At 47.8% G+C, this 27266-nt stretch overlaps 2 protein-coding genes and 1 long non-coding RNA gene across 4 annotated transcripts; 1 reads left to right on the forward strand and 2 right to left on the reverse strand.

Annotated features, from left to right (window-relative positions):
• The first annotated feature begins 3928 nt into the window (after positions 1–3928).
• Positions 3929–5125, forward strand: LOC136464555 (uncharacterized). The gene has a single exon (XM_066463501.1). It carries the CDS (start codon positions 4066–4068, stop codon positions 4816–4818), a length of 753 nt encoding a protein of 250 aa, XP_066319598.1. The 5' UTR covers positions 3929–4065; the 3' UTR covers positions 4819–5125.
• A 1528-nt stretch (positions 5126–6653) lies between these two features.
• On the reverse strand, positions 6654–9869 carry LOC136464556 (uncharacterized). The gene is made up of 4 exons (XM_066463502.1): positions 9459–9869; positions 9257–9360; positions 9044–9162; positions 6654–7024 (listed from the first exon to the last, which is right to left on the reverse strand). Exons 1-4 carry the CDS (start codon positions 9646–9648, stop codon positions 6949–6951), a joined length of 489 nt encoding a protein of 162 aa, XP_066319599.1. The 5' UTR covers positions 9649–9869; the 3' UTR covers positions 6654–6948.
• A 2216-nt stretch (positions 9870–12085) lies between these two features.
• LOC136464557 (uncharacterized) lies at positions 12086–13867 on the reverse strand. 2 transcript variants are annotated; one of them, XR_010761208.1, is made up of 3 exons: positions 13694–13867; positions 12430–13597; positions 12086–12292 (listed from the first exon to the last, which is right to left on the reverse strand). It is a non-coding gene; the product is annotated as an uncharacterized lncRNA (long non-coding RNA). The 2 variants fall into 2 exon arrangements; XR_010761207.1 differs by having other exon boundaries at positions 12086–13597.
• Positions 13868–27266: the final 13399 nt, after the last annotated feature.

Genomic DNA, 27266 nt, shown 5'->3' on the forward strand with positions numbered 1-27266 from the left:
GGTGGATCCTCATCGAAAAACTTGTGGTTTCCAACCATTTTACCTGAGGTCTCTCGTAAACCGAACACTCTCCCCATGTTATACCGGGGGGCATCCAGCCCCCCAGGAGTTCTAGGCAGGTTTCTGCACGGTTCCTTCAGACATTTTGGAGGACCTCAGAAAAGGCATCTGATAAGCATTTTTAGCTGTTTTTTGCTCAGAAACGTAGGTTTCCGCTCGAGAGGCGCCCGACAGCAGTTGTTCTTCGTGTATGGACCGAACCTTGGACTTCTCGTGTGGGGCCACCATAGGTGGGTCCCTTGGGCCCCGTGGGCCACCCCTGGTAGGGCCTAGGACCCGTGGCCGTCCATGGCCCATTTGGACCCTGTTTTGCGCCATTTTCGTCTGTTTTTTGCTCATTTTCATTGTGCCCTTCACTTAGACCGACCTAGCCATTTCCATGCATGATTAGCGGCCAACCATGGTCCATTTTTGGTTGGTTTTGGCCCATTTTTGGCACTTGGGGCCCGTACTTGGCCCATCGCGAACCGTTCTGGCCTCACGTGACACGCTCTCTTCCCGATGTCATCTTGCCCTTCGCCCGTGACCCATTTCTGTGACCTCATGAGGCTTATCCGTCACGCTCAATGCGAGTCCTAGCCGTTCACCTAAACCGAAGCCACTTCCATGCGTGATTAGTGGCCCGCACTGTAGATGCATGCTTTAGCCCCGGTGCTGTAATATTTTTAAAACTGCACGTCATAAGTATAGTGGTCCACCTTTTAGTGCCCCACAAAAAAATGTTTTTCATTAACATTATTCATAGTCATGGCAACATTCCATGCTCACTCCTTTTCACCCAGCAAAGGTAGGAGTTCATTTTGTACCTTAGGGTCACCCTCCACCTGCAGTTGATCCTCATCATCCACAAAATGCTACAAAATAAAAGTTTCTTTGTCTAATAAGTCATACAATGCTTCATTTTGTTGGTTCAAAAAATCATGTTAGGTTGTACTAAACCATCTTGCTCTTCATCGTCATGAACCCAATAGCAAGCTGCAGCCAGCCGAAGCTAGCCCCGGCCAGCCACCGGGGGCGTGACTAGCATTCTAGTGGAGCCTCATGAATGGGTCATCGAAAAACTAGTGGTTTCGAACCAATTACTGAGGTCTCTGCTAACCGAACCCTCTCCCCCGAATATACTTGAGGGGCATCCAAGCCCCCTAGGAGTTCTAGCAGTTTTCTGTACGGTTCCTTTAGGCGTTTTTGAGGACCAAATGCATGTGATATGCAGTTTTTACCTAGTTTTTGTTCAAAAACGCTGGTTTTCGTCTCAAAGGCGTCCGATAGTTGTTTTCACAGATGGACTGAACCTTGGACTTTTCATGTGGGGCCACCATTGGTGGGTCCCTTGGGCCCCGTGGGCCACCCTGGTGGGCCCGGAACTCGTGGCTCGTTCCGGCCCGTTTATGGCCTGTTTTGGCCCATTTTTTCACTGTTTTCGCCTGTTTTTTTGCTCATTTTCACCGTGCCCTCACTTAGACTGACTTTGCCATTTCCAAGCATGTTTAGTGGCATGACTTGACCCATTTCCACGCCACATTACCCATTTTCGCCCATTTTTGGCTCGTCTTCTCCATGCCATTAACTTAGACCAGCTAAGCCATTTCCAATCATGATGTATAATAAGCATTATTATTATATAGATCATGAATTGTACCTTTACAATAAATTTAGTTGGAGATAAAAATATTAATATAAATTTTAAATATAACTAGTTAATAATTTAAATTTAAAAATGACTTATTCAGAAATGTGATATTATAAATGTTATAAATAGCTATAAATAGACTTCAAGATAAAAATGACTTAATATAAGCCCATTTGGCGTTTTTCACTCCCCGGGCTCACTCCCCGAGTCCCAAAACGCTGGAAACGAACAAGGCCTCATGTGTCTCCTATCCGTCCGGCCCCCGCCGGCCCGCTGCGTGTGCTAACCTTCCCCGCGCCCTAACTCCTCGAACAAGGCCTCATGTTGCATTCTTTTGGTTGGTTGTTGCATTCATGATTATCCAGATAGCTACCTTTTGTTGGACTCCATGAACTCAGTGTTGATCTTTCTTTGCAGAATGCTAGGTGCGAACTTTTTGAGTGGAATGACCCTGAAATCCCCTCCGATTTTCAGAAGAAACAACTATTGAAGTTGAAGGACAAGGCTACAAGTTTTGAAGCACAAGTAGCTCAAATGGAACAATTGCTGCGGTTGAAGGATAATGATCTTGATATTTTGCTAAAAGAAGTAGCTGAGAAGGATATGTTGCTGCAAGGGAAGAATGATTTGCTTGACAAGTTGGAGAAGGAGGTGAAGAAGGAAAAGAAGGTGAAGAAGATTTGCTGCTTCCCCACATCACTAGTGATTTTTTCTTTAGTGATCTTTTTAGTCTGTTTGTGCTATCCCTTAGTCTCAAGTGTCAAGTAGCTCAATGAAGTGCATGCAAATAAACTTAGGATGATGGACTGCTGAGCCCTTAGGCTAATGAACTTAGGATGCTGGATTGTATAGCTAGATGCAATCTGAACTGGAGGGGTCGAACTGATGTGATGAATGGTGACTTTTGATGTTCTATTTCTGTCGGATTGTTTCCTGGTGTCATGAACTTAGTAGCTTTCTGTATGAACTTCTGTTTATCAGATACCCACCTGTTGCAGTACCTTCTATTTCTAGGTATCCCCGGAGACACCTCGCTCCTGTGATGCTATTTGATGATGTGTGTGTCTAGTTTTGGCAGAAACAATGGAATGATGGAGCAACTGTTATCCAAATACTAGGCTTAGACACTGCACTGGATCATTTGAGGAATCGTTATCCAACAAAAAAATTATCACTTTTAATAAAAAATAGTTTTTTCAAGAGAACAACGATTATCAGCCTGGTCGGCTAGGGCTGAAACGATCGTATACGATCGTGGATTATTACTGCTGGCTAGTTCGATGTGAGAGAAAAATACTGTTCTGGCTGGAAATTTACGATCATTTATGATCAAGCGAACAGGCTGTATATTAAAACTTGACATATTACGTTCCAAAACTACACATAAAAACCTAAGATAAAAGAAGAAAGAAAATTTTTATTTAGGTCCTTCTATCACGTTCTTTTCTCAAGGTTTTCATGGATGCAGCCTATGCTCTAGATAAATCGAGCCCATTGAACATGGGAAAAATAGTCAATTCCCGTGCCAAATTTATCGACCAATACCAAAAGTTTGACATTCTGCACGATCAAACGCATCAAAATTAGATCGAAAAACATCTAAACCAATAATCACCTATAACGATGAGGCTAACAACCAGAAGTTAATATACATGCGGGAAGTGTGAAGCATCAATTTTCCTTACATACAGTGACTATTGTTGCCTATGAATAAAATCTAAATAAAGTATAGGAGTTATGAAAAAAAGAACTAACTATTTGAAATTGCAAGATATTTTCATGCCCACTTGTTCTTTTATTTGAAGATTGGGATCATATCCAAATATCCAATATGGAGTTTGGCCAAAAACCCACCGAAAACAGGAGGAGACGAACAACCAAACCAGAAATCCGGCCCCGTGGCTAGAAGCCTAGAATCCACCACCCACGGCACCCATCACCGCAGTCCGTACCCCACGAAAACCGTTCCAAGACCATTCAGAGTCCAGCAGTCCAGCCCGCATAAACTCCCGGCGCAGAGCCGCCCGCCGCCGTCCTCCGTCCCCAATTCCCACGCGGAACCTCCCAATTCCGCACCCACCGTCCTACCGGCGGCCACCGCCGATGGAGACCTAGCAGCAGAGCCGCCCCTACCCCCAACCCAGCCGGACAGATCCACCTCCATGGAGATCGAGCGGATCCGGGAGCTCATCCTCCTCACGCTCCGCGCGCCGCACTCCCGCCTCGCCCTCGTGGGTGGCAATCACACCGCCGCCCGCTTCTGCACCCGCTAAGCTCGCTTCCTCACCCCCTTTCGCGCCAGCCTTCTTCTCATCACCGCCGTCTCAGACGGCAAAAGACTCAGCGCTCTGCTCAGCTCAACCCACGCGTCCGCGATGCCGGCCGACAGCGTCGTGATCCGTTTCCCCGGCCCGCGCGCCCTCCGCGTGCTCGCGCGCTCCGTGCTCTTCGCCGTAGCGCTGCTCTCTCTGCCCTGGCTCCGCACTGCGGAGGCGCCCGCCCGAGGCCGCGCCGTCGACACGTGCGCCGCAGCCGCGGCCCAGGCGGAGCTCCTGCTCCGCGACCTGCGCCAGGAGGGCCTGCTCGTCCACGGCGCCCGCGCCGTCGTCCTCGGCGGCGACGGCGACTGCGATCCGCCCGCCCCGAAGCAGGACCAGGACAGCGTCCTGCGACCCTTCTCGCTGCGGCGGATGCTGATGATAGGGGACTCGTCAGTGGACTTTCTGCTGGATTTCGGGTACTTCAGCGAAGACGCTGACAGGTTCGCCTTCGCCGATCGGGTGCTCAAGCATGGAGGCATTCTTGCCGCCCCAATTGACTCGCTGAGCTCGTTCAGCTTGCCGCAGAACTACCGCGTCATATACATCCATCGGTTCTCTGTGGCTTTTGTTGGGGTCAAGAAGATTGCCCCCGCCGACGACAACAGCCATGCCGGCACCAGAGCAGAGCTGTCATCACCTCCTCCCCTGAAGGAAGGGGTGCTTTACAGTCAGTCGGCTGAGACTATCAATGGTGAATTCAAGAACATGGCGAGGAAGCTCTTATTACTTTCAGACATCACTGGGACTCCAACGGCGTACAAACGTAAAATGCTGGTGCAGATGCTCCATCAGGATCAGAAGAGTTGATTCTGCATCTTCTTTGGAATGTGAAAAAGGCTGCTACCTGCAGCGGCGCTTTTATGGAGTAAAGCTGCTCCAGCTTCCCTCAAGAGCAGCAACAACACATCAGTTATGAGCTGAACCGACTGCATACAAAGAGAATGCACGGTACTCATTGACAAAGTCAGTGCACCAGCATGAATATTCTTATCAGTTGCAGTCTAGTAAAGCTGTGATTTGTAGTACCTCTTAGCATCTGGTTTGTTCTTGCTGGGTTTTCTTCTCTTTTGAGTTGTTGTTTGCGTGACTTCGCTTGGTAATAAGTTTCTCATCTCATGTATGATGCATCTGTGCTGATCTGTGACGTTCAAAGGTGTCTTCGTGTTCTAGCTGCTGGATCCTTTACTTTGGGCCTGTTTGTGGAGAATGCCCGAGAATGCTTGGAGCCTCTTTTTCCACCAACAACCCTCCATTAGAGGAACCATAGTAAATTTTACAGACAAAGAAAATGATATTTCGAGTAATTTTGTGATGTTCAGACTTCAGACAGCACCAATGCCACCATTCTCCAACAATCACAAGAACATACAGTACAGAACATTGTGCCAAAGGTCCGACCCACCCGAGTTAAAGTTCTTCTGGTTGTGCCAAACGGCCTACCCACCCCAAGTTAAAGTTCTTCTAGTTGTCGGTCGCCATGGGCTGCAGAACTCGGATGATTGTGTCCTCCTGTGCAGGCAGGCGCCAGAGACAATGACAATGGATCACTTCCTGCTGGCTTTGTGTCTTTATTAGCCGAGAAGTCTGGATTTTTTTTTCGAGTAGTCTCGGTCTCGATGACTCGATGCTTTGTTATCAGACTAGGAGGAGGATGTCATGCTGTGGTGGCTACGTTCGTTCGAGGAAGAACGTGCCAAAGCCCGCTCCGTGCGGCTTTCTTGCCGGCTGGATGATCTGGAAGCAAAGGAACGCCAGGACGTTCACTGACTCTAGCGCATCGCCATGAACTCTGTCCAGGCAGATTGTGGACGAGGCTAATACGTGGGTCCAAATAGATTTCAGGCAGTTGACGTCGCTTCTGTTTCTTCAATGAATGAGCGTCCTTCTGTGTCGGGCTTTAGGTCGCCCATGTGTTCTAAAGTTGCGGTTTACCGTTTGCGTCTGCCTCCCTTCATTGGTAATGGGCACAAACGGAATGCGACGCGCCCGTTGCCAACAGGTCGACCCGGTGATCTCACAAAAGACACGATCCAGTGATCTGAGTATAGTTATAGGTTTGCTGGTGTACGTATGGTGTGAGTGTGGTGTGCGTGTGTAGGATTAGTGTTTGTCTGTACGTGAGCAGATACTACAGTTATACCTCGATGAGAGACAAAAAAAAAAAAAACAGAGAAAATAATAGAGCAACTACTACAGACAAAAACAAGCATGGTATGTCGTCGTAGGCCGATGTATATGTGATGCCAGAATTGAGCTATCATCGGTCATCAGTCATCACCAGCTGCCCTGAAGGAAGGAGTGCTACGCAGTCAGCCACCTGAGACCGGCAGCCATGACCCAAAGTATTGTTGGTTGATTTGGTGTAAGAAAAAAATATTGTTCGTTAGCTGGAAACAAGCCCAAACGAACAGGGCTCCGTCAGGATCAGAGTTGAATGTGAACACTGAACAAGCTGCAACCAACAGCGGCGGGCGGTGCTTCGCCTGCTAGATAAGTTGTTCCATCTTTCCGGGACAGCAGCAGCAGCACATGAGTAACGAGCTAAGCGATTGCATACGCAGTAGGCAGTGCGCATGGTAATCGGCAAAGTTCAGCCATATTAGCTTAAAAAAAGAAATCCGACAAAGAAACCGAGACTCTGGTAATTTTGCGCTGTTCAGACTTCAGGCTTCAGAATTTAGACAGAACCATGTGTCTCCAACAATTGCAAGAATATACAGAAGAATCTGCCACAAGGCCGACTTATTTCCACGATTACACGACCAACAAAACTTCTTCCTTTACAATGAAAGAGACCACATAGCAACCCTCATTCCTCAGCAGCACCAACAAATGCACATTGTGCAGTAATACATCGTACAGGATTACAAATGGCACAACAGAAACCTCAAAAACCATGAATGGAAGTACACCAAAGAATGCTGGGCTGAGGGAATCTCAAGTACCCTTGATCACAACAACAGGGCAGCCCACATGGTTGATACAGTAGTTGCTCACACTGCCCAAGAACACCCTGTACAAAGGAATCGATTCATCAGATATTCAGATTGCGGCTTCGATTTGATACAGAAATCGGACAGCAGAAGAAGAGCAGAGTCAGACTATCAGGCACATGTCAACTGTAAACAGGCAATAGTATGACTGTCAGGCACTTGTATAATTGACATAAAGGGCTGATGTCAAAAAAAAAAAAAAAACCTGACATAAAGGGTTTTCAACTGGTTGTCAAACTTGTAACGAAACTTTGCAGAACGCTGGCAGCACTCAGACTACAGTTCCAGCGGCAAAAAGGACTGTTCACTGACATCCTAGCAGAAAACTGAGCCACTGCACAAACCAGAGCAGGGTGTTTTAACTTTCTTTGGTGTTATGTGTACATGATATACACAGAAGAATGCTAAGCCCAAATACTGCCTCTTTGATCATGACAAACATATAAAGGGATTCATAATTGAACAAATGAAGTATTATGTTTCAACATCAACAAGTGATGATAAGCATAGCAACATTTTTTATGCAACTGAACTTGTCAAAACAGTTTGAAACTGTCATCCACTGATGAGAGAACAGATTAAAAACCAGAACTTCCTTGCAGCTCACATTGTGTATTTAAGCATTATGTCATTAGCAACGATTCTCAAATATGTAAAACTTTGCTAATTTACCAGCGACATGTCTCGAAGTGGAAGCTACAACTCATGTAAATTTTGCGTGCTGTTGCAATTTAAGTTAGGATTTAGCTCTGCTCAGTGCACCTTTTTTAATCCTTGTTGTGATGCTGATGCCCACAAACATTTCCCTTGGCAGGTAGTCCAGCCAGCTCTTTATTCAATCTATATGTAACCTCACATTTAGCTTCCATCATGCAACCTCACAGTGACTTGGCCATGTCAAGCTCCTCCTCCTCCTCCCTCGAGTACTTCATATGTAGCCGTACGACATGAGCTCTTCTATTTGCTGGATCTGCATGTATGTCAACATGTAGAAGGCATACATGCATGGTAGATCAAATCACTCACTTGGAGGTGATGGGTGGTCCCGTGCTCCAAGTCTAGGTGCCTCGTGATATTCCCACGGGAACCGATGCAGCCTCGTCATCGTTGGCACCATCTTCTAGGGCCACATTGCGTCGGAGCTGCCCCTCCCTTACGCAGTCGATGCATCATTCGTGGCCAAAGAAGCGACTATGAACATCACCTCGTCCTAGTGCGACGAGAAGGCCAAACTAGGAACCTCCCCTTCGACCTGCCGTGCATATCAAAATCTATCGAGGGTAGCCGATAGTGGGTGAGAAGGAGGCAATGATGAGGGTGTGACACAAAGATCCTGACCATGGCTAGCCCTCTTGGTGGCAGAGAGATGCTTGATGTTGGGGGAGGCGACAATAGATGTCTCGCTCAGATTGGGGCACTCAAGATCTTGGCCATCCAAATCTGCATGGGCGGTGCCGTCCGAGATTATGGGGAGGGGGAGCTAGGGCGGCGAAGTTGAGGCCATCATCTATGACGTGGGCGGCAGTGGTTCACAGAGTGTGGGGGGGGGGGGGGGGGGGGGGGGGGGGGGGTAGCGATAGAGGGTGATGGGCGGGAGGAGAGAGAGAGAGAGGTATACAACGGTTCACGGGGTGGAGAGTGAGTGAGAGGTGGCTAGGGTTTCTCTCACCCTCTTTTATATAGTCCGAGGTCCGTATGTAACCTCACAAACATTTCCTCTTTATTCAATCTATATGTAACCTCACAAACATTTCCCTTGACGTTGCAGGTAAGCCCTTGTGGAAGCTAAATGTTGTTGCTTACAGGTGCACATCATCATCTATCTACTACTATATACTTAAGATTAAGATAATGTTGCTTTCTGATGGAGTACTAGCTAGTTTAGAAAATTACTAGTAGCTGGCTCGCTTCCTAAACAAGTCACGTGTTATGATATTGATCGGGCACAGAGTCTGTCCCAGTTAGGCAGTACAGCATCGAAATCAGCAGTAACTTTAGCTAAGCAAAGCACAAGGGAAAGGCAGAATCTCTGTTTCTACCTCTGGAGCGGCCCAATGGCACGGCAGCCCATGACGAGCAGATCGGCCTTGCGATTGGCCGCCACCTCGCAGATCTTCTCCTTGGGGTCCCCGACCACCACCTCCGTCTTCACCTCCACCTTCATCGAGAAACAATCCCCCAATCAGTGAAACCGGAAAAAGGGGCGAGGACTGAAATTGAAGAACAGATCGGTCCTCGCTTCCCCTCCTTACATTCTTCTCGGAGCAAATCTTCAGCGCGTGCTCCAGGATCGCCTGCGTGATGCGCCGCTGGTGCGCCTCGATGGCCTGCGTGAACGCCGGCACCTCGACCCCGCCTGATCAACCAACCAACGCCGATTGATCAGATGGACAAGAGCTACTGTCTGTAACGAGCGAGCACGCGTGCCCGGCGAGACGAGATTGGTTCGCTTACTGGGGCCGCCGAAGGGGATGGGCGCCGGGTTGAGCCCCGCGGCGATGTTGGGCGGCGGCTGAACGTGGAGCACGGCGAGCTCGCCGTCGGGGCGCAGCCGGAGGTTGTCGAGCGCCCACCGCAGCGCGTTCATGCTCTCCTCGCTGCCGTCCACCGCCACCACCACGCTTGCCAGGTTGCCGGTCGCCATGGGGGAGCTCCTGCCTCCGCCTAGGTCTCCGTCGCTCGTTCCCAAGTCTCGCCGGCTCCTCGATCGGTGAGGGGTCACGAGGCGCGATGGGTGGGTCGGTTCAAGTTGCGTGCTGCCGCCACCTCCTTCCCCTTCCCTGCAGACCCTGCCTCCTGCTTGCTCGCTTCGCTTGGCTCTAGAGCTGACTGAACTCTCGCTAGCTAATAATTGTCCAGATTATAGTTTGATCTAATCCAAGCGGTGTCTTGCGGCCACATGGCGCTACGTGGCAGTGTACGGACGCCCGATCTGGAAGCTTGCGCGGATCTCACCTAGTCAACCAGCGCGGACATAAAACTAAACCATGTCTCCAATAAAATATCTATAGCCTTTAACAGAGTACCTATATAAAATATTTATTTTAGATATTGAGAGAGGTATAACTCAAATTTGAGTATCCTCTCTCCTAAAGACCTATTTACAGAAAATGTTCTCTTTTGAATCTTGTTGTTGGAAAAGACAAAAAATGATATTGAATCCTTTGCATATAACGCTATCCAAACATGGAATGAGTCTTATATTTTAGGTAACAGTCTATTCTAGAAGATTTTGCCTACACCTCCACTGTCAAAGTAAATCCGCCACGCTTACAAACCACATATGAGTGCTTTGTAGTGTCAAAGCTGTAGGAGCGTAGGATTGGTAATGGTGACTTAAGAGCAAAGAAGCCTTCAGGCTTTTTAGAAATAGCATTGGGAGACGAGGCGCCGTTCGTTTCGCTAAAATTTGGCTTATGCTGGTATGTTGGGAGAGAAAAAATACTATTCACTAAAAAATACTACTGAACTAGTTCAAGTGAACAGTCCTAGCCATTGCAGAAGTTTGTACCGTAACTATGATGAATAGATGGAGGAATACATCAAGTTACGTCGTCGGCCAAAGAAATTGGAGTGTTGTAATTTATGCCCGTACTGACTCTGATTAGCGTCCTGTTCGTTTGAGCTGGTTTGGTTTATAAGCTATGACTGAAAGTACTGTTGACTGGTTTAGTATGAGAGAAAAATATTTTTCGTTGGCTGATAAACCATAGCTTATAAGGCAGATATGAGTAAGCAAAAGGCTGTAGACGTTCAGCCATCAGCCTACAGGCGCTCAAAAGTGTTGGGTGAGGCGCTCACCGGCTGAGGGTAGGACTATACTCTCTGTCATGTTGTGGGGCAGCCGGGCAGGGGCTGCGTTGTCGCCAAAGAGTTCCCAAATAGCCAGAGCAGCAGTGCAGAAGAAGAAGCAGTGGGCCGCTAGCCGGCGAGATACGCTCTGGGCCTGGGAATTGTGATCGGTTGTTATTGACACTCCTGTTGTGATTCATCAGGTACATTCTAGTGGATAAGAAAATTTTACAATCCTGGAATCTGATCTAAACAGACTAAATTCTAGTAGATTTTAATAAACAGACACAAAATCCAGTAAAACACGGTAGATTTTTAGATTCCAAAAATATCTTAGAAACGACCAAAATATATAATCATTGTAACGACCATTCTTTTCTGTCCATCGTATGGTGATATGAATTCACCAAAGCCCTTGATTGCGCATGAGAAGTTTGAAACCCCGCACATAAACCCAGGTAACCGTCCCTCAAATTGACCAGCAGCCAAGGCTACCAAACTGGCGATTTTAGTTCTACATGTTCGATCCAGATGCTTAGTTTCCTCTCTTAGGGTCTGTTTGATGCTAAGGTTAATGGTTAGTGAGCTATAGCCCTTAGTACATTTAAATAGAAGGGTTAGTTTTTGAGCCAAGGCCTCGCCAAACTAGCCAACCTTGGTTAATTTAGATTAATTTTTAGTGTAAACTAATAACTAGCCACATGTATCAAATAGTCCCTAAGTTATCCCCTCTAACTTTTTCATCTATGGTCATTCGTCGGATAGGGTGCTCTCCGCCTCCCATCCCCACTCCCCTATTGCCTGTTTGCCTTCTGACACTATCCCAGTGCCCTAACCCATTTCCATCGTCCAGTTGATGATCCTGATGTCGAAACTGCACATAGCCTGAAACCACAGATAAATATCTAACCCTCTTAACCAACCTATGCTTGTAGGAAGAGCTTAGTGGCGCACGATTTTTTTTTTTTTTTGTCTCCTCTGAATTCACAAGCCGTTTGGTTCCCTCACAGGTAAGGGAAACGTTATGGGAAACAGATTGCGGGAGGAAATGGAGTGCGATACTGTTTGGTAAGGGTATCCAATACCATTACGGGTGTTTGGTTTGCTGCTACAGTATTGGAATCCAATCTAAATACTAGTACTGGTATAATAGTTTGATCCAATGTCTGTCAGGTGGCATAGCAGGCATAGGTAAAAAGAGACATGCTTCTCAGAGCATCATCACAAGTAATCCATGCTTATTGGAGCATCATCACAAGTAAAAAGAGACATGCCAGGCAACACAAATGTAAGAATAATTTTTTATAATAACAATTAAAGATCAAGGCCGAGATCCAATCATATATAAATAAAACTCCAACACAGTTTTGCACCCGAGAAAGGGTGAAATGAAAGACAACAAACATTCTCAATGCTCTTCTTCTAGCTTCAAGTCTTTAATGCATATGCAAAATCCTATCTTCCTCCACCTTCTATGTGCTTCCTTCTCTCCTCCTCTATAGAAAGAGGAGTTTATAAAGACAATAATTCTACAGGCTTGATCAAGTGCATGGTTTACAAAGACAATAGTACAGAGTATGTGCATAGTTAACAAAGACAGTAGTATAGAATATCTATAGGCAATCAATCATACCGGCATGTTTAGAATGAACTCCCTCCTCAAAGACTCCTCAAAGACTATATGCAAATGTATAACACATTAGCACCTACTGTATTTATAGAAAAATAATAACCCATGGTCAGTCAAAATGGACTAGGCTAAAAAGATTTGAGATTCAATAAAACAATAATTAAATCTTTATGGCACTATTTGATCTTCACACTTAATGCAAAACAGTTTAGAACCTCCCTATTATAACCCCTGTTCAGCAACAACCTCCCTATTATATAAAGTATTAATACTGAAAAATATATCTACAACCATATAAAGTATTGGTGCTGAAAAATATATCTAGGACCCTTCGATAAGATTCAATGCAAGATCTGAACCATCTCTATACAAACTCAAATTCCTCCAAACTAACTAAGAATGCAAGAGCAAGCAATTCCACATAGATGGACTGAACATTTATTGAGATGTATGTATAGACAGAAAATATAAAATTAGGACGGGTAGGATCAGCTTCTACATAGGGGATTGGGAAACGACCTACACCGCGCAAACTACACCGTGCCTATGAGGATCAGCAAATATTTGCTGGACAAGAAACCAATAAAAATGAGCGACTTTTCTTTAATTCATTTCAGCAACTTTTATTCATTTTCAGCAACTTATCATAACAATTTCTAATAGGAAGCTAGAAAGTGTGCCACGGTCACCGCCAATTCCAACCAAATACTGCAGCATGTATGGTCATTCTTGGTTGAGAAAAAGGTAAGAAGCAAATTACACTCACAAGCAAAAAATGTGACTAAATTAGCAGATCACCCCAGCCAGGACCTAGGCATGGGTGCTCCACTGGCCTCCTATTGACTTCAACTACTAGATCTAAACAACTGATTAATACACCTATTTACTGCTGATCTATACAAAAAGCAATACTCATCTCAACTGCTAGATCTAATCATGGATCTCCAGAAGTGGTCGGGTAGAAGTGATCTAATCATGGATATCTGCAAAAGAAGTAGGGAGAGATGACGATTTGAGGGAGATGGGAGAGCGGGGAAGATAACCACGACATTATACTTAGGACAAGACAGTGCAACAGCCGCTGGCTGTGAAGTAGCTCGCTCCTCCTCACGTCCTCCTGCTTTCCTCCCCTTCTCCGTGCAAGGATCTTGGACTGGAGAAAGAACATGATCTAGGGTAGGGTTACGAGAGAAATTATGCTCCGTTTTTTGGGGAGAAACAGAGGAACGGAGGGGGAAGGGGAGCGTGAGGGAGCCAGAGATCTCACCGTCGACGAGCTGCTTCAGCCGCCAGCGCGCGTCGAACGAGGAACGCCGCTGGGAGAGGGAGGCGTGCGTGAGTCGTGAGCGGGGACGGAGGCGTGCGTGAGGCAGCTCCCCCCGTAACGTTATCAGATAGGACTTCGGGAGGTGCGGTATCTGGGGTGAATAGAGCGGCATCTGATTCCAGGGTATCGCATAACGTGGGGTGCCGAAACAAATGGCCGTAACGTTATCCGATATCCTCCACAATTCGGTTATGTTACATATGGCTGAACCAAACAACTTATGAGTGTCTCCTCGTACATTTTATGCACCCATCTTTCTCCGTTCTCTGCCACCTGTCAACCTACCACCATCGCGAGACCGGACACTGTTCCAAACCCCTTCTCTTCTAAGGTTGTAAACTATAAAGACTTTTCGAAACCATAACTGCTGTGGAGCATGGAGAACTTAGCGTATGTTTGGTTCTATAGCCAAATCTCATCTTGCCTTGCCCAGTCTGAAGAAAACAATTAGGCCTGTTCGTTTACGGCTGCAACTTTCTGACTTTGGTTTGCTTGCTTTGCTGCCTTGATTTATATGCAAGGAAGATTTTTTGTTGCTGAAGTGAGCTAGCCAAATTGGCTCTCCTCAATGAGCAAGATTAGACTCAGCTAAAGCAAGACAAAACTAGCTTCCCATCCAAAGACGCCCTAACAACGCTGGCCTCATATCCACCGCCCCCAGCCTGTGGCGGCCTCGCCGTCAATCGGCAGCCCGTGCATTGCGCGTCGAAAACTCGAAATAGTGCTTTCGGTTGCTGTACACAATGGACGCGGTGCTACTGCTTTACTCCTGTGTTCCCCCACCTTTCAAGTCATGGTTCCATCACTGTCACGAGAGATGTTGGAGCAAATCCCGAGGTGCAAAATGTAGTCGATCTCACGAAACAACTGAAACCTCCTTTATGGAACGAGCATGCGTGTCGACCTGTCGTGCACGTCGTCGTACGACGGAGGACCTTATCTTCCCACGTCGGTGGGCATCAGTCAGTCAGGTGCACATGCGAATCTTGGTTGTGGGTAGTAGTGGTAGGAGCACAGCACAGTTCGTGCTACAGAAGCCCAAAAGAGAGAAGTCATACCGATCGTCGATCGACGGTACTCCGTACTCCTACGCACACAGGCCGACAGGCGCACAAGCGAGCACAGGGCGAGTGGCTGTAGCTCGGCGGTGGCACAGGAGATCCGAGCGCCCCTTCCCAGCTTCCCTGCTGGCTGCTGGTCTCCGGAGTCCGGTCTCCCACAAAGCCACCACCCACCGCGTCGTTTTGCTGCGCGGGAAGGGAGGCCGGAGCCCGGTAGCGCACCCGGGCAACAGGACGAAAGTAGCAGTGCGCCACGCCAGTGCCCCGGCTCGCTGCCGCCTGCCTGACGAGTGACGAGTGACGAGTGACGAGTGCTGCACTGCTGCTACGGTTTGGCACGTACCTGGCGAATTTTTTTATTTTTAACACATTTTTTTTAAATATTTTTTAAAACTAATACTGTTAATTTTTTTTTTCAAAACTAACACTTTTGAAACGCCTCTTTTGTACAGCGCGGCTAATTCACGCTGCCGCGCCATACGTAGAGGCGCGGCAGAGGACAGTCAACGGCTACGGCGACCGCTAACACGGTAGGTCTGACGCGCCACCCGTTACAGCGCGGCGGGCCTGTTGCACCATGCATCACGGCGTTGTGGCAGCCCCTTATACCTGGCCTCAATCCCTTTTTCTCTCTGTCTCACTCGACCCGTTTGAACCGGTTGGAGAGAGGAGCCGCGCCCTGAGCCGCCCTGCGCCCGCCGCCGCGCCACTGCGCCACACCGCCCCGCCTGCGCCGCCACCACGCTTGCGTCCGCGGCCACGCCCGACGCGCCCCGACCCGGACACGCTAGACGTCCTGACACAGCACCAGGTAACGACCACTTTGATATTGCTAGTCGGTGTTGTTGTTCTTTTAATTATTCAAAAAACCTACCTGTAGTTACCTCACTTTCAGGTGAATTGGTGTCCTTGGTCCAGATTCAAGCTAGAGGGGTACCTGAATCCTCGCACTGAGGAAGAGTCGGACGAGTGGCTTTTTAACGAGCTACTAATTTTCTTCCACGTGGTCGAGATGCACTACCCTATAAGGGTGTATAGGCAGTTCGGAAGATTGCAGCCATACCCGCCGCCGCTGTACACAACCAACAGAAAGTTACACGGGTGCGACAACTAAAACATAATAATTTAGAAGTCATGTGCATACATACAACCACTAACTTAGGTTAAACTTATAGGTACGATTGAAGGAACAGGTACAAAGAGAAGAATTGGGCCGTAACGCACGCCACGTTCATCCACGACGAAGTGACAAGGATAGAGACACAGCTTTAGAGAGCTCCGCTACAAAGATACGTGGTAAGAAATTTAAATTTCAATACAACTGCATGTCGGCGTTCCTATAAATTGTAGTGATACGAACTTAGCTCGCTTGTGTATGGTGGCATCACAGTTGACAAGTCTGTCCAACGAAGTAGCCGTGTGACTTCACGAGACCAGAGGGGAGCCGCATGGCATTCTACACGTCTTCGTCGATGTATATTCTATTCTCAAAGCCATGACAGTGGTTAAATGGTTTCCATGATTCATTCATTCGTGTTTTCTTTTTTTTTTGCAGAAAGTGAGAAGGAGCTGCAAGAAGCTAGCACAGAAAGCTCAACTACGTGGATACTCTGTGGGAGATGCCCTATAACCCGGACCTGTCTAGTTCCTTACGCTCGAGCACTATGTCGACACGAGCAGGTGAAAGGTTCTAATGGCTAGAGGAGGGTGAATAGCATATTAAAAATTTCTACAACAACACTTAACAAACCGGTTAGACAATTATGAGACGAAGCAAGTGTTGCGCTAGCCTACTAAAAAGCAAGCCACCTCCCACAATTCTAGTTTATATAGTTTCTATCCACACAATAGCTATGACACTACACTAAGTTAGTGTGCTCTAAAAAATTAACTAAAGAGCCACACTAACCAAACTAACAAGCTCTTACAACTAGCTACACTAAAGAGCTTGACAACTAGTTTGCGGTAAAGTAAAGAGAGTGAGCAAGAAGGTTATACCGCCATGTCGAGGAAGGAGCTAATCAATCATAAGAATGAATAACAATGAAGACCAATCACCTCGGAATTAAATGATGAACACAATGATTTTACCGAGGTTCACTTGCTTGCCGGTAATCTACTCCTCGTTGTGGCGATTCACTCACTTGGAGGTTCACGCGTTAATTGGCATCACACACCAAACCCTCGATAGGGTGCCACACAACTAACACAAGATAAGGATCACATAAGCCACGAACAATCCACTAGAGTACCTTTTGACTCTCTACCGGAGAAAGGTCAAGAACCCCTCACAATCACCACGATCGGAGCTAGAGACAATCACCACTCTCCATTCGACGATCCTCGCTGCTCCAAGCCGTCTAGATGGCGGCAACCACTAAGAGTAACAAGCGAATCCCGCAGCGAAACACGAACACCAAGTGTCTCTAGATGTAAACACTCGAGCAATGCACTTGGATTCTCTTCCAATCTCACAAAGATGATAAATCAATGATGGAGATGAGTGTGAGGGCTTTAGCTAAGCTCACAAGGTTGCTTTTGTCAATACAAATGGCCAAGAGAGTAAGCTTGAGCCAGCCATGGGGCTTAAATAGAAGCCCCCACGAAATAGAGTCGTTGTACCTCTTCACTGGGCACAACACGGGGTGACCGGACGCTCTGGTCAAATTGACCGGACGCTGGACCTCAGCGTCCGGTCACATGATGTGTGCCACGTGTCCCCTTTCTTCAAATGTTGATCGCCCGATCTCAACGGTCAAGTGACGACCGGACGCAGCAGCTCAAAGTGACCGGACGCTGAATCTCAGCGTCCGGTCATTTCCAGTAAGCATTCAGAGACGACTTTTCACGACCGGACACATCCTGTCATGCTCGACCGGACTCACCCAACGTCCGGTCACTTGGCGTTTCCCCTGTGCATGACCATGTCAGTGTGACCGGACGCAGCCAGCCAGCGTCCGATCGTTTCAGCGTCAGCGTCCGGTCGACAACCGACGCTGCACTTCTTCTGCTGCTACTGATCGGACGCGCCGGTCCTTCAGAGATCAGCGTCCGGTCACTTACAGTGACCATGTTCACCTGAGTTTAGGGTGCCGATGACACCATCGGACTGTCTGCACTCTACGGGCGGACACTCCGCCGGTGAAGTTTATAATCCTTGCTCAAATGTGCCAACCACCAAGTGTATCACCTTGTGTACATGTGTTAGCATATTTTCATAAATATTTTTCAAGGGTGTTAGCACTCCACTAGATCCTAAATACATATGCAATGAGTTATAACATCTAGTGACACTTTAATAACCACATTTCGATATGAGTTTCACCCCTCTTAATAGTACAGCTATCGATCCTAAATGTGATCACACTCACTAAGTGTCTCAATCACCAAAACAAAATAGCTTCTACCATTCATACATTTATCTTGAGCCTTTTATTTTTCTCTTTCTTCTTTTCAAGTTCAAGCACTTGATCATCACTATGGCATCACCATCATCATGTCATGATCTTCATTTGCTTCATCACTTGGAATGTGCTACCTATCTCATGATCACTTGATAAACTAGGTTAGCATTTAGGGTTTCATCAATTCACCAAAACCAAACTAGAGCTTTCAGCAGGTTCCTCCGACACGACGGCTGGTGAGACCTCTTATGTTCGTACTTCCGGCAATGCAGGCAAGGGTCCTGCGGAGCAAGACGTTGAGGAGGACGAGGACGAGGACTACGATAAGATTGGGATGTCTCAGCTTGGTGATGCACCATTTCCTACACAGTTCGACGAACAGGTACTTGAAACAACCATTCGTCATATACGTCATAATTAATTGAACATTGTAAGTAACGATGCCTATATTATAATTGTAGGGTCCTAGTTACACTCAGTAGTACCGTCGGGTGTAATTTAACAAACAAAAATCAAAACATCACAAATTAATATCAATAAGAACCATTTGCATTACAACAAATAAAATATAACCTACACTTTGGTGCAAACTTTATCTTAGATGCAAACATGAAAACTATATAAAAACTATACTTTGGTTAGTAAAAAATAAAATTTGATACATCAACCGTGTGTCCTTATATTTATTCACATATAAAAGTTAAGATGCAAACTCAAACAAGCAAAATTCATATAAAATTTGACCTTAAAATACATGGTAATCATAATTCCAACTAACCAATTAACCTTAACATTGGTTATCCTAATCCTAATCCTTCAATCCAACGTTCTAACGAACTCATATTTTTCTCTATACCCTAACTACTCATTCAAATCATTCGATTCACCGTGAAGGTCGAGGAGGAGCTTCATTACCTTGACAAGGCCGAGAAGAAGCTTCGAAGAAGATAGAGAGGGGGACGACAAGGGAGAAAAATTCGGCGGCCAGCCGTGGAGGAGCCGAGAGGCAATGACACGGCGGTGCGGGCTGGGAGGCGCGGCGGCAGGGGCTGGGCAGCACGGAGGCGACTGCTATGCGGCGCGGAGTGAAACAAAGAGGGGAAAAGGGACTGGGCCACGGGCCTCTATTTGGCTCTGCCGTGTCCTGACGGGCGGCGCGTCACAGCCGTGCCTTGATCGGTGGCGCGGCAGGGTCTACCACGTCAGCGATCAGTGGGACGGGACGTTGCCACGTACGTACCCTACCGCGCTGCCATACATAGCACGACAGTATTGTTTCGCCACGCACTGAAATAGGCGTGGCCAAAAGTGTTACTTTTGAAAATAAAAATAAACAGTGTTAGAATTAAGATAGTTTTAAAAAGATGTTAAAATAATAAAAAAATACTACGAGGGTCACTCGTCGCCCGGTCGCCCTCGCCCGCCCAATCGCGGCTCGCCGCCCGCTCTGTCCCTAGCCCGTGGATCCGGCTCAGGATCACTGCTCTGCCCGTGAGTTTGCCGTCTGCGCAGGCGCAGCACTGCACAGTGCCCTACTTTGTACTACTACTAGTCCTGTGCGAGGCCGCGAGGGGGTATACTCGGGTCATGTTTAGTTCCGGCCGGATTCGGCGCCGTCGAAAATCTAGGGCACTGTAGTGTAATGTAGTATTTTATTTATATTTGGTAATAATTATCCGATTAATTAGGCTTAAAATGTTCGTCTCATAAAGTACAACTAAATTATACAATTATTTTTTGATTTCTTCAACATCTAGTACTCCATATATGTACCATAAGTTTAATATGATGGGGAATCTTTTTTTTGTATAGTGTCAAATTCAGGAATTTGAGGAACTAAGGGCGGGCCTGTTTAGTTCCCAAAAATTTTTGCGCAGTACCCATCACATCGAATCTTGCGGCACATGCATGGAGTACTAAATGTAAACGGAAAAAAAACTAATTGCACAGTTGGGTAAAAAATTGCAAGACGAAACTTTCAAACCTAATTAGTCCATAATTAAACACTAATTACCAAATACAAACGAAAGTACTACCGTAGCCAAAACCTAATTTTTTTTTTCATCTAAACGCGTCCTAAACGAGACTGGTACCCGCCGAAGAAGTGTGTGGATCGTCTGCGCCCCGATCCGGGGCCCAGGACTGGACGGGTCGGCAGCCTTCTACGCAGTAGTGATGAGTACGCTCGCGCGGCGTCGTCGTCCTCGTCGGTGCCCATTCCGGCCGTAATAACTGCTCCGTGCCGGCGTCGTGAAAGATCTACCGGTAGGCTGATGGTCCGTCCGGAAGGTGGTTCTCGACTTCTCGTAGCCTTTCAGCCTGCTGAGGCTCAGGTCTCGTTTAGATTTAAGTTTTTTTACTTTCTCTTTATCACATTAAATTTTTAGACACATACATAGAATATTAAATATAGATAAAAAAATAATTAATTACACAATTTGATTGTAAATTATGAGACGAATCTTTTAAGCCTAGTTAGGCTATAATTGAACAATAATTATCAAATACAAACAAAAATGCTATAGTATCAAATACTGATTCTTAACCTCAATCTAAACAAGGGCCTGATATTTCTACTTTTGGTAGCCTACATGGTCTACTCGTACTCCACTCCGCACTGCTCGCTAGAGTGCGCACTGTTCATTCTGGGTGTACTTCGTGAACAGTGGTAATCCCATGCTTCCCAAGAACTTACTTGGTCTTCGCCTGATCGCTGGTCGGTTTCTGAGCTGATTTGGTTTAGCTAGTGCTGGTTTATTGTAAGAAAAAAATAATGTTGGTTGATTAATTTTGGCTAGCTGAAACCAAACAGGCTACTTATTTTCCCTTTTTTTTTTAGATAATCTAAGCTTTAACCAGATGAGTGCCAGCAGAACTAGAAGCGGAATGGTGATTATTCTGAGCCCTGCCTCACCCGCGAGGACATGCGGCCGTACGAATCCGCCGTTAGGCTATCTCCAATGGTGCCCCAAAACAAATACACATAATGTGGTTTAGTTTATGCACAGTATAAAGGTAGCATATCCAAAACTTTCGTTCTCCAACAGCCAACCCAAAGGCAACAGAGGAGGAGCCGGCGGCCTCGGGCCTGGCGGCGCGCGGCGAGCTCCGCCCCGGCGGCCCCGACGCGGGCGCGGGCGGACCTCGGCCCCGGCTCCAGTCATGGTGGTGGGCCCCGCCTGCGTGGAGGAGACGCAAAGGGAAGGAGAGAGGACACAAGTTTGGGTACCGTGTATCGTCGGACGCAAAAATGTCTGCTGCGTTTGGCTACTCTGTTGGAGAGCGATTTTTCCCCGTAAAAATACTGTGTACGACATAAAATGCGGATAGGTGACGGTTTGGTACTTAGTTGGAGACCGTCTTACCGCTCGAGAAAGGCTGCGTCGCGGTGCTGGACGCCTGGACTGGTGCGGCCGGCCCTGCGGGTTTGACCGGCGAGGACCAGCGGTAAAATAGTCTGCCGTGCAAAGAGCGTGTGGACGGGGACGTTTGCGTGCGCGCACCCGCGTGGGCAGGACCAGGCCACCAGACGATGTTTGCGTCGGCTTAGGGGGCAGTGCGGCCGTTCGTTAAAAAGAAATGATTCCTTTTACCTTTTCGATCTGGGTCCAGTTTAGTTTCAAAAAAAATTTGCAAATTTTTTTAAGATTTCTCATCACATCGAATCTTTGAACACATACATGAAACATTAAATATAGATAAAAAATAAAACTAATTACACAGTTTAGACGAAATTCACGAGACGAATCTTTTAAGCCTAATTAGTCCATGATTGGACACTAATTACCAAATAACAACGAAAAATGCTACAGTAGCATTTTACAAAAAATTTCACCATCTAAACACAGCCCTGGTACTCTTTGGGTTGGGCAGGGCAAAGGTGCAGCTACCCACGACCCGGATGCGTATAAAGCATGTTCGCTCCGTTGGTGTACAGGCTTATCAGTCAACAAATATGGTTTTAGTATGGGTTTATCAGTTAACTAATAATAATTTTTTCTCACAATAAATCAGCATCAGCTGGATTTATCAGCCTAAAAATCAACCAGCGAACAGGCTTATCAGTCAACAAATATGGTTTTAGTATGGGTTTATCAGTCAACTAATAATAATTTTTTTTCACAATAAATCAGCATCAGCTGGATTTATCAGCCTAAAAATCAACCAGCGAACAGACTCGTAGCTTGTAGATCTCTTTGGCTAATGCCAAAAGCTTACTGATTCCGCGTTTCGGGTTATGCCCTGCCGGGTGAGGTGCGATTGAATACCACGCTTTGATTGTGATTGGACCGTGCAGAACACGCCCAAGTGCAGAATACGTGTGGAGGAATGGTGTAACTTAGCCCTAACTATTCTATGTATTGGCAACCCCTCCTGTAGCTTGCTACTCATGTAATTGAGCCGCAGTGTTTCTCTAATGCAATGAAAGGTGGGCATACCCCCCCCCCCCTCCCCCCCATTAACTAAAAAAATAAGTTCTGCACATCGATTAGTCTTTATTAGTTTTTATTATACCATAATTAGTTTATGTTTAGGCATTTTATTTGGCATTAACATAGACTATAGTTTAGTTTAGTCCATCCAAACACCTTTGCGGATCGATCTCTTCTTCCTGTTTTAGCTCTACTTCTTAGGAAAACTGTAACACCCTCAGTGTTACACCGTAAATCATTTACTAAAACATGTCATGAGCATCATGTTTATGTATTAATGCATATAATAAAGAGTGTAGATCAATTTCCGTAACTCAAAACGATCAGCGGAAATGTGAAATGAAAGTTAATCCAATAGTCAAGTTATATCACTTAGGGTTTAAAACCAATTTTTATTAAGCAAAAATGCTATAGAACATGTATGTGGTACTTGAACAAAGTTTGAAGTACAAACTTTGTAGATGACAATGAAATACCTGCGATCGAAAAATGAAATTACTAGCTAAGATTTCCAAAGCTTAGAAATGCAATTTGAAATAGAGTTCAACTTAAAACTTAGAAAAATTTTGAAGTTTGTTGATAGTTAGACATTGCTATGTTTAGCAAACTATTTTGAGGAATTGGGTTAAAGAACGATGTAGTGCTATAGCTTTATTAACCATCTTGAGTGTAGTGAAGATCGTCTATGTTTAGGAGTAACGGGTTGGTCGCGGTAGAAGCTTCAAAATCCGTGCACATCACGTTTCGGTTTGTTTTCCTCGTGTGGGCGCGGTTACCGTGCGTCCGTGGTCGTCGTCGCCACGTCGGTGCGCCTCACGCGCGCCCGCGTGTTGCCGCGCTGGGCGTTGCTGTGTGAGGACGCCGCTGCGGCCGCGCTGCCGCTCGCCCTGCGCGCTGTCGTGCTGCCCTGCTGCTGTGTTGCTGCGCTGTGACCGCTCTGTCTCGCTGCCGCTCATTGTGGGGGTATGGCCCCCAAGATATGGGCTGCACCATCGGAGGTGGCCCGGCCCACAAGATCAAGACGTGCACGGCGCTGTTCGGCGTGCACCGCAAGACATTATATAGTACCAAATAGGATACTTTACTTGTAACCATGTCTCTCCAGACTATATAAGGAGAGGCAGAGGTCCCCTAGCGGAGAGGCTACATCAAGCTACTTGGTCGTCCAGATCAATACAATACATCAAAGACACAGGACATAGGGTATTACGTCGATCAGATGGTCCGAACATGTCTAAATCGCTGTCTCTACGCCTTGTGTCACCATCCGGTTCCTGATTACGCGCACCCCCACCGACAAATCTACCATCGCGGGATACCCCTCGGTGGACTGCCGAGCATATTCTGTCGACAGTTGACGCGCCAGGTAGGGGTTGTGCGTGCTGATCCCATGGCGAACCAGATGGCGTACCTCAAGATCAATGTCGTTTGCGGCAACTCGTTCAGCTGCGACAACATCCCAAGCTTACCTGGAGAGGCTCGACATCGACACGCGCTGTGGCGACACTGTGGCGCAACTCGATCGACGCCTCCTTCAACAACTTCTACACCAAAAATCCTATGAGAGGCAACACCAACATGACTACCGCCTCGGCTCCCTTTTGGCCATGGGTGGACCTCGACTCCGACCTTGTCTCCATCGTCACTCCGTGCTGCACGTTAAGGGCTCCGCGCTCTCGCCATGTTCTCCGCCAACGACGCCGCAGACCACCCCGCGTCGCTTGTGGCCTGCTTGCACCACGCGCGGTGCTAGGCTAGGCTCCTGCGTGAAAAGCAAGCCGTCGAATATGGGCCACGGTGACATCGACGATGCATGCCAGATCCGATCTGAAATCAAGCACATGTTGACCGTAGAATAATGCCTACGAACAAAGATCGACTTGCATGGACTGTGTATGCATCTATACAAGCATAGATGTAGATGCAGCCACAAGCAAAACAACCAAGACGTACGATCTACAGGACAAGCAGGCTACTCGTGCATGTGTGCATGCATAACAAACAAAGCAATTTCCCTTGCTTGTCGCCGTATGTATATCTTCCTGATCCGACGTCGACGCCACCAAGACCTACAGCATCGGACTCAGGAGCCTTCACCCATGCTTTGTTCCCACGTCGCAATGATGATAGACTCCAACCACGTGTCGCATCGCAACTATGATCGCCGCGAAGAACAGTGCCGTGACAACCACGATCGCCGTCATGACGACAGTTCGGAAAGCTCAAGGACCGAGCAATTTCGTCAACGCCGACCAGACAACGCCATATGTCGCCGACCAGACGCTCCATCCTAAGCTAAGTCACGCTTTAATATTCTTCTAAATATTCTCCAATCTCCGTATATCGCCATAATATTTCTCTGAACTGTTTTCTCCATGTTTGCTCTCCAAATGATTTTCTGAACCCCTGAACAGTCCTGTTGATGCTTGGACGCCTCCAGAGACGGCCCTGTCTCCGACTCCTCCCTACACGTGCTATGGGCTCCGCATTCTGTGTTATGGGTGGTCGGCAGCGGCTCCTTGGTCACGCTTGTTCCTCCTACACGTGCACGGGCTCCGCGCTCGACGTTATGGACTATGGGCTAGCTAAGGTCGGAGACTCAGCTACACACTAACTATTTGGGCGGTTTATATTAAACATAAATATATTTTCACGTCAACTGATCGTCGAACTGCATACGCCGTTTCATCACCATTGCTGATTTTTCTCCAGAGTTCATTTATTTTTACATCATGTACTACCCGTTCTACATGTTTGTATTGCAGGATCATCATCCACCTGGTGCTCGGACTTCTCCACTGATCAACTGGTCAGACCGCTTGGTTCATGGACTTTGTCGCTGACCAGTTGATCGAACTGATCGCCAGCTACGCTGGTTACTCCTCGGTGCACGGATACTTCGTGCTCGAGGACTAAGTGGGCACACTTCACCGCACGGACGTCGTCAGCTACGTCGGTGCTTGGACCTCGCCGTCTACGCCAGAGACTCCTCGGTGCTCAGACCTCGCCGCCTATGTCAAGGACTCCTTGGTGCTCGGACATCGCCGCCTACGCCGGGGACTCCTCGGTGCTTGGTCATCGCCAGCAATGCCGGGGACTCCTCGCTCTTCGATGCTCGGTCATCACCAGCGACGTCGGGACTCCACGCTCCTCGGTGCTCGGACATCGTCGGGGACTTCTCACTCCTCGGTGCTCGGTCATCGCCAGCGATGCCGGGGACTCCTCGCTCCTCGGTGCCCGGACATCGCCAGCGACGCCGGGGACTCCTCACTCCTCGGTGCTCGGTCTTCGCCAGCAACACCAGGGACTCCATGTTCCTCGGTGCTCGGACATCGCCAGCGACGTCGGGGACTCCTCGCTCCTTGGTGCTCGGTCATCGCCAGCGACGCCGGGGACTCCGCGCTCCTCGTTGCTCGGACATCGCCAGCAACACCGGGAACTCCATGCTCCTCGGTGCTCGGACATCGCTAGCGATGCCAGGAACTCCTTGCTCCTCGGTGCTCAGTCATCACCAGCGACGCCGGGGACTCCTTGCTCCTCGGTGCTCGGACATCGCCAGCGACGCCGAGGACTCCTCGCTCCTCGGTGCTCGGTCATCGCCAGCGACGCCGGAGACTCCCTTACTGCTCGGATCTTGCTATGTCTTATCGGTGTGCTATCAAGCTGCTCCATGCTGTTTGGATCAGGGTGCTGATCTTAGGCAGCACGTCTGGGGTCTTGATACACGCATATCAGACGACGTCGGCAAGCTTTTAGACTTCTTTGACCCTGCTACAAGATTCATTCTTCATCTTCCAGCAGGCTCGGGGACTAGGTGGGCACACTTTACCTTGCTGTGAATGTGTTTGTTCTCATCTCAAGGCTACGCCTGGGGACTGGCTGCCTGCTCGGCTAGTCTTCTACTTTATGACCCTGGCACCACGTGACTGCGTCACCTACTGTTAGGCTCGGGAACTAGCTATGGGGGTATGGCCCCCAAGACATGGGCCACACCATCGGAGGTGGCCCGGCCCACAAGATCAAGACATACACGACGCTGCTCGACGTGCACCATAAGACATTGTATAGTACCAAATATGATACTTTACTTGTAACCCTGTCTCTCCAGACTAAATAAGGAGAGGCAGGGGTCCCCTAGCGAAGAGGCTATATCAAGCTACTTGGTCATTTAGATCAATACAATACACCAAAGACACAGGACATAGGGTATTACGTCGATCAGACGGCCTGAACCTGTCTAAATCGCTGTCTCTGCACCTTGCATCACCATTCGGTTCCTGATTACGCGCACCCCCACCGACAAATCTACCATCGTGGGATACCCCTCGGTGAACTGCCGAGCATATTCTATCGACACTCATCGTGTCGTGCTGTGGGCCACCTCATCGCTGCTCGCTGCGCCGCTGCCGCGCGTTGTCGATGTGCATGTGGGGTGCTCCTGTTGCGCTCGCATCGTCGCCTCGCCTTAATGGCACTACGGCCACGCAGGCCATGCCACACCTGTCGTCTCATGCATGCACGTGGCTGGTCATGGAGGGCGCGCTTGTCGTTTACGCCTTGGACGGAAGCACTTGGTCACGACATACGCGTCCCGCTAGGGCGCATAGCCGCGCCA

The sequence above is a fragment of the Miscanthus floridulus genome, chromosome 7 (assembly GCF_019320115.1).
Source record: "Miscanthus floridulus cultivar M001 chromosome 7, ASM1932011v1, whole genome shotgun sequence".
Taxonomy (NCBI): Eukaryota; Viridiplantae; Streptophyta; class Magnoliopsida; order Poales; family Poaceae; genus Miscanthus; species Miscanthus floridulus.

Coding starts and splice junctions, on each gene's coding strand:
- LOC136464555 (XM_066463501.1), top strand. CDS start 4,066: ATGCCGGCCGACAGCGTCGTGATCCGTTTCCCCGGCCCGCGCGCCCTC.
- LOC136464556 (XM_066463502.1), bottom strand. CDS start 9,648: ATGGCGACCGGCAACCTGGCAAGCGTGGTGGTGGCGGTGGACGGCAGC. Junction 9,361..9,458: donor CATCCCCTTCGGCGGCCCCA/GTAAGCGAACCA, acceptor TTGGTTGATCAG/GCGGGGTCGAGGTGCCGGCG. Junction 7,025..9,043: donor GCCATTGGGCCGCTCCAGAG/GTAGAAACAGAG, acceptor TCCTTTGTACAG/GGTGTTCTTGGGCAGTGTGA.